This window comes from Primulina huaijiensis, chromosome 2 (genome assembly GCF_012295235.1).
Source record: "Primulina huaijiensis isolate GDHJ02 chromosome 2, ASM1229523v2, whole genome shotgun sequence".
Classification (NCBI taxonomy): Eukaryota; Viridiplantae; Streptophyta; class Magnoliopsida; order Lamiales; family Gesneriaceae; genus Primulina; species Primulina huaijiensis.
The window spans coordinates 31,872,746-31,880,358 of NC_133307.1; the positions used below are offsets into that span (position 1 = coordinate 31,872,746).

A 7,613-nucleotide genomic window follows, 5' to 3' on the forward strand; every position below is an offset into this window, starting at 1 on the left:
AATTCAAATATTATTAATTAATAATATAAGATTGTTATCGGAACAGCTTAACCGGCTCTAACCCGTCACGAATTGGTCATCCCTGCCACAAGGTCTCATTTTTTTTTGAAGTCCATAACATTCTAGAAGATTCTAGGATTAAATAGAAACGAGTTTGAATCCGGGTCGGCTGCTAAGCATCAACGAACGAAACTTGGAGAATCTAATCACAGTCCAAAAAAGTCATTGTTGATCCGACGGCTGTGAAATTACTTGTGTTTTCGAACATCGAACCGCGGAAACCACGAAGCTGGCGTCTGCTTCCTTGAGTATATATATCCTTCTCACTTCTCGCTCGCCTTGTTCATCAAATTAGCTATATACGAGATTCTGATATCCTTCTGTTACGACTATATTCTATTACCATATCGGATTTAGGAGCAGAATAAGCTTGCATCAATGGCAGGAAAAGGAGATGGTCCTGCGATCGGCATAGATTTAGGAACGACGTACTCTTGCGTCGGTGTGTGGCAACATGACCGCGTGGAAATTATAGCCAATGACCAGGGTAACAGAACAACGCCGTCTTACGTTGGATTTACTGACTCCGAACGGCTAATCGGTGACGCTGCCAAGAATCAGGTCGCCATGAATCCGACAAACACTGTATTTGGTGAGATTTATGTTCCTGTTTAGAAGTATATGACCAAAGCATTTTTATTTATCAATTTTGGTTGTGTTTTCGTTGCTAGATCTGTGTTTTTCTATTACTTGTGGTCGAGCTGTTTAGTGTTGTTATTATCTTCGTGTAATGGAGAACAAATGAACAGCGAAACAATTATCTTTTTCCGGTTGGCCTAGTTGGTCATACGATTAATTCTGCCGGTATAANATTTATATTCAATTGATTTCCTCGCAATTATAGTGAATAATTCTGCTGCTTATTGCTTTTCTTGTGTTATTCCATCGAATAAATTATTATTATTATTTTTTGGCACACTCCAAATTTCACTAGTAACTCAGAGACAGAGGTGCATCTGTGTTCCCTTTGATACTCAGTTCACCGTTTTATATGTCAATTGACCATGTCAATCACGTGCCTGGATTATTTTTCAGTCAGTGTATTATGAACATCGGCGCAGTTTGAACTTTGAAGAGGAGCTTCTTTTACCTATTTATTTCTTGATTATATTTAAATGCCAATACACATAAGTCAGAGTGAGGTCTCGACATTTTGGTACTTTCTTATTTTTCCTGATTGGGGAATTTGATGAATATGGATGGTTTTTTTGGATTGCCGTTTTCATCGCTAATATTGTACCTATATCTCGAGAGTTTATGACTAGAACAGTGTTTTGTTTTTACTTTCTTACAGATGCTAAAAGGTTGATTGGTCGGAGATTTTCTGATGCATCTGTGCAGAGTGACATCAAGTTATGGCCTTTCAAGGTTGTTGCTGGACCTGGCGATAAGCCTATGATTGAAGTCAACTACAGGGGGGAAAACAAGCAGTTTGCTGCAGAAGAGATCTCTTCCATGGTCTTGATTAAGATGAAAGAAATTGCTGAGGCATACCTAGGTTCATCTGTGAAGAACGCAGTTGTCACTGTGCCAGCGTATTTCAATGATTCCCAGCGCCAGGCCACCAAGGATGCTGGTGTAATTTCTGGTCTCAATGTGATGCGGATCATAAACGAGCCCACAGCTGCTGCCATTGCTTATGGTCTAGACAAGAAGGCAACTAGTGTTGGCGAGAAGAATGTTTTGATTTTTGATCTCGGTGGCGGTACTTTTGATGTATCTCTGCTGACTATTGAAGAGGGTATTTTTGAGGTGAAGGCAACTGCTGGTGACACTCATCTTGGTGGGGAAGATTTTGACAACAGAATGGTTAATCACTTCGTTCAAGAATTTAAGAGAAAGAATAAGAAGGACATCTCTGGCAACCCGAGGGCTCTTCGAAGATTGAGAACTGCTTGCGAGAGAGCAAAGAGAACTCTTTCCTCCACAGCCCAGACCACCATTGAGATCGACTCTCTGTACGAGGGAATTGACTTCTACACCACCATCACCCGGGCCAGGTTCGAGGAGCTCAACATGGACTTGTTCAGAAAGTGCATGGAACCTGTTGAAAAGTGTCTGAGGGATGCTAAGATGGACAAGAGCTCAGTTCATGATGTAGTACTTGTTGGTGGTTCAACTAGAATTCCCAAAGTCCTGCAGTTGTTGCAGGATTTCTTCAATGGGAAAGAGCTCTGCAAGAGCATTAACCCTGATGAGGCTGTTGCTTATGGTGCTGCTGTACAAGCTGCTATTTTGAGTGGTGAGGGGAACGAGAAGGTCCAAGATCTCTTGCTTCTGGACGTCACTCCTCTCTCACTTGGCCTCGAGACTGCTGGCGGCGTAATGACAGTGTTGATTCCAAGAAACACCACCATCCCCACCAAAAAAGAGCAGGTCTTCTCCACCTATTCAGACAACCAGCCTGGTGTGCTGATTCAGGTCTACGAAGGGGAAAGAACAAGGACCAAGGACAATAACTTGCTGGGAAAATTTGAGCTCTCTGGCATTCCTCCGGCTCCCAGGGGAGTTCCTCAGATCACTGTGTGCTTCGATATAGATGCCAATGGCATTCTCAAAGTGTCTGCAGAAGACAAGACCACCGGCCAGAAGAACAAAATTACGATCACCAATGACAAGGGCCGACTCTCCAAGGAAGAAATAGAGAAAATGGTTCAGGAAGCAGAGAAGTATAAATCCGAGGACGAGGAGCACAAGAAAAAAGTCGAGGCTAAGAACTCGTTAGAAAACTATGCATACAACATGAGGAACACAGTGAAGGACGAGAAGATTGCCTCCAGCATACCCGCGGCTGACAAGAAAAAGATCGAGGATGCTGTCGAGTCGTCCATCCAGTGGCTCGATCGTAACCAGCTTGCGGAAGCTGATGAATTCGAGGACAAGATGAAGGAACTGGAGAGCATATGCAACCCAATTATAGCGAAAATGTACCAGGGTGCTGGTGGTGGTGCAGGTGTTCCAATGGATGACGAGGATGTCCCTATTCCTGGGGGCAGTGGTGCTGGTCCGAAGATTGAAGAAGTGGACTAAATAAAATACTTTGCTGATTTTCTTTTATTGAGGATTTTGTCGCTTTCTGAGATTCTGCATTTAGTTTTTGTAAGATGAAAATTCGTTTTGAAAATGTGTGGACTTTGGAGAAGTGTCGAATATAATTTACTTTTGTGGCATAGAAACTCGAAACTCGATATGCATTTGATATGCGATTATGTTGATTTTGTTCCGTCGCATTGGGTAAAAAAATTCATTTACGTAAGTCTGAACAAATACATAAACTTTATTTGACAGTGTGTTATGATAAAAAGTCAAAGGTCGTCAATTGTAATCTTTCAACCATCCGTCCCAAGTTAGTTAGCAACTGGTAATCGAAAACATACTTGTCTAAATTTATCTTTCAATCTTCTAATCCAAATACAACTTTATAGGCGAAAATCTTTACATTTCTATTTTTGTTTGGATCTGGACATTTGAACTTAAGAATTTAAGACTGTAAAAACTAATCTTCTCTATATATTCATGAATTCACACCAAGTATATATAACATGGCAAAAACTTGTGTGAGACGGTCTTACGGGTCGTATTTTGTGAGACGGATCTCTTATTTGAGTCATCCATAAAAAAATATTATTTTTTATGCTTATGAGTATTCTTTTTTATTGTGAATATCGGTAAGGTTGACTCGTCTCACAGATAAAGATTCGTGCGACCGTCTCACAAGAGATCTACTCGTATAACATTAATATAATTTAAAATGTAGATTTAAATTCCCTTCCGAATTAATTTCCCCTTTTTTTTTCCAAACCTTCTTTTAAACAAAGTAACCCTTCTAAGTGAGTAAACTAAATATACTTGAAAAAGATTATTTAAAAAAAAATAATGTTTGACAAAATTTATTTTCCATAATTTTCCCATTTTAATATTTGCCCCTGCCGTTGAATCCTCTTCACTTTGTCTTAACCTTTCACCGTTTCGTCTCAAGAACAGTGGATTATGTTATTCGCATGATGCCAATTATCAACCACCGATTCAAAACATAATCGGGGGAAACACCGAAAATAGTTCGAGAAAAACAGAACCCATTAATGAACCGAGCTCAATTCCGATTTGTATCAACCCGAAAATGCTCAGTACCCTTAATCTTGATCTCCATTTCGGTTATCGTACCCATTTTCATTCTAATTCTATCCAACTCCAAACCCAGTAATTCCTCTTTCTCTGGTTTAAGTTCAGTCAACCCTGATTGCATCGGGTTGCTCTATCGAGAAGTTGATGTTGATTTACCCGGGTTGCCCCGACTCGCTTACTTCATTTCGGGTACAAGTGGCGACGGCGTCAGGATGAAGAGGCTGCTTCAGGCGTTGTATCATCCATGGAATCACTACTTGCTCCATCTCGATTTTGAGGCATCTGAAATGGAAAGGCTCGAGCTTGTCAAGTACGCTAAGTCCGAACCGGTGATGAGGGGTTTCAAGAATGTGATGGTGGTGGAGAAGGGTAATCTGGTTCCAAAGGGCCGACGATGATGGCTTCCACGCTTCATGGGATCGCCATTCTGTTGAAGCAGGCGGAGCATTGGGATTGGTTTATTAATCTTGGGGCTTCGGATTATCCCCTCATGCCTCAAGATGGTTGGTTTTCTCGTCTGTTCAGTGCTTAACTCACTGTCTGTTACCGTTTCATTATCTTTCTAATTGCCTGATGTATATATGTCGGGTGCTTGCTGATGATTACAGATTTGATCCTGTCGTGGGGACGTGGTAGTTAACGATCTTTTGCAATGTGTGTAATTGCGAGGATTGGGAATCGAATTTTATTACTATTTTTAGTAAAGAACAATGTCACTTGATGTAATTGAAAGTGGCAATGGAAGACGCTATGAACTCAGGGATATGAAAAAGCCGCGAGGTCGATCCCCTCAAGTTAAAAAATTGGTTTTCTGTATGTAATTTCAATGCGAATGTGTTTGTGTACCCCCTTTTTATAAGAATCACCCCCTAGCTATGTTGATGAATTTTTTGGAACCGCCTCTTAACGGAACTGGTACATTTTAAGTTGCAGTATGTCTGATGAGTTGAAAGCTTGGCCAAAAAAAGGTTCAGTTCTTGGTGGTAAAGGTGGGTTAGTTGTTTCAAAGTTTTGAATAACTAAATTCCCAAGTTATATGTGGGATACCTTGATCAACAACATGAACTGTTGTTGGTATAAAGTGTAGATGTTGCGAAAGGGAGCTTTTTACTACGAGATGCGTATTTTCTTTTCAGTTAGCATTAAGTCATTGGGATGAAGTCGTATCCCTTTGGCAACATAGTGAAATGAAATTTTCTTGTAGGTTTGATTGAGACAAAGTAAAAATTAGAAATTCGATTGGATCTAAATATTGTCCCCTGTTTAATGATGATGGTTCTATACTTATAGGGAGTGACGTACCTTTCTTGTAAGACTGAGAATAACGAAAAGATGAAATACAAAAAAGAATCAAATCTTGTATAGTATCGAGTTGTAATGTGACATAAAATGCGAGGATTGTTGAGGTAGACTGGGATGGAATGATTTTTTCAGATTCATAACTAATGTGTTTGGCTGAAAGAGAACATAGATCTTGGTTTTCTAATATTATGATTCATTTCGGTGAACAAATACTTGGATGGCGGAATAAAACTGGTGTTTGAGAACCTCACTCGTTCATGGTGTCAAGATTGATCAAGCAATCAAAAGAGTTTGATCTCGGCTTTAGTTTCTTCGCCACTTGGCATATGAATTTCTTTAAAGTTCCAATATTTTATTTGTGTTAGAAAAGAAACATTGGTTTTCTGAAACTGATATTATTGAATTATACTGAAGCGATCTATCTTAATATTCTTTTAATGGCAAACTTGCGTAGTTTTAAATTTGGTTATCTGCATTGGGAAAGTAAAGTAGCTTGCTATATTTGCTCGCTGCTCCGGCCTCCCCTCCCCCCCACCCCGGCCCGAAATACCAATTTTTTCTGCTTCTTACAAGCTTATTTTCTTTGTTCCAGGCATCCTACATATCTTCTCCTACTTGCCAAGAGATCTTAACTTCCTCGAGCATACCAGTGATTTAGGTTGGAAAGAGTGAGCTTCCATCTAATCCCTCAACTTGTTTTTACAAAGTATTGTATTGTGCCTATGAACAATTATTTTTTCAAACGAATAAATGGAGTTGATTCTTGAAAACCTTTTTTTCGCACCATCTTTAGACAACAAAGAGCTAGGCCTATTATAATAGATCCTAGCTTATATCACTCCAAGAGATCTGGTGTTTTCTGGGCTAAAGAGAGAAGATCAATCCTTGCTTCTTTCAAGTTATTCACAGGTGTCGTCTCATATTCATTTATATTTATCATATGTAGGTTTCCTCTACGTATACAGAGACTATATTTTCTTGTGCATAATTTATGGTTAATATTAAAGTATATACTTGCAAACTTACTCGCAAGACTAATGTCACCATCACAAACTTGAGCATTGTTCAATTCTGTCTCGTTTCCTCAGGGTCGTCAAATGTGATTCTCACGAGGGCATTTCTCGAATTCTGCATTTGGGTTTGGGATAACCTTCCACGTACTCTTCTCATGTACTACACGAACTTCCTCTCGTCCCCCAAGGGTTACTTCCACACGGTCATGTGTAACCATAAAGACTATCAGAACACAACAGTAAACAATGATTTGCACTACATGAAATGGGACGATTCTTTGAAAGAACAGCCTTCGAATTTAACGGTCTAACACTTCGATGATATGGTCCAGAGTGGAGCCCCGTTTGCTCATCAAATTTCTGAGAACGACCCCTTTACTCGACAGAATAGATAAGGAACTACTGAAAAGATCTACTGGGAGGATAACCCCTGGCTGTTGGTGTTCGGGGACATTTGGGCTAAACACAGACCCTTTTATGGTCTATGGGAGCTCTGATGTTGTTAGGCCTTCCTCGAGTTCGAAAAGATTGGAGAAACTTGTGCTTAAGCTTCTTGATTCTGAAAATTATCGATCGAAACAATGTAAATAATGCTTGTATTTGTTTGAGGGCTGGTTTTCTGAATCCAGGTGGTTTCCTGTTAAATCTGTACCTCTATTTTTTTTTTCTTTTAAAATATACATCTATGAAATTTTATCTGAACAAATTTGAACAATTTTTACATTAGATTAATTTTGATTAAAAATGAATTCTCCAAATTAATTGTCAAAAAATTTGTGATGAACGCAAACTAACCATTAATTTGAACACTAGATCACACCTCTGATTCAACTTCGAGCAAACGTGGTCCTTTTTTAATTAAATATCACTAGCGTAACAGAGTGCGGCTGAAAGGAGTTTATGATCTAATTTATTGTTCACTTATAAATTAATATTTTCTTGTATATTACTAATTTGTGCATGAACACAAACATTTTCAGCGTCATATATTAAAATTGTTATATAAAAAAAACAAAGATAACAAAAGAAATATAACATTTCAAAATTGAAATTTGATAATATAAATGACTAAATAATCGAAAGACACTAACATAAAGGACCCAATTTATACTT

The 7,613-nt window shown here is 38.9% G+C and overlaps 1 protein-coding gene and 1 pseudogene across 1 annotated transcript; both read left to right on the forward strand.

Annotated features, from left to right (window-relative positions):
• Nucleotides 1–335: 335 nt before the first annotated feature.
• LOC140971739 (heat shock cognate 70 kDa protein 2-like) lies at nt 336–3,312 on the forward strand. Its single transcript, XM_073434172.1, has 2 exons — nt 336–652; nt 1,355–3,312. The coding sequence occupies exons 1-2, from the start codon at nt 439–441 to the stop codon at nt 3,088–3,090; spliced, it is 1,950 nt and encodes a 649-aa protein (XP_073290273.1). The 5' UTR covers nt 336–438; the 3' UTR covers nt 3,091–3,312.
• A 671-nt stretch (nt 3,313–3,983) lies between these two features.
• LOC140971740 (beta-glucuronosyltransferase GlcAT14C-like) lies at nt 3,984–7,151 on the forward strand (annotated as a pseudogene).
• Nucleotides 7,152–7,613: the final 462 nt, after the last annotated feature.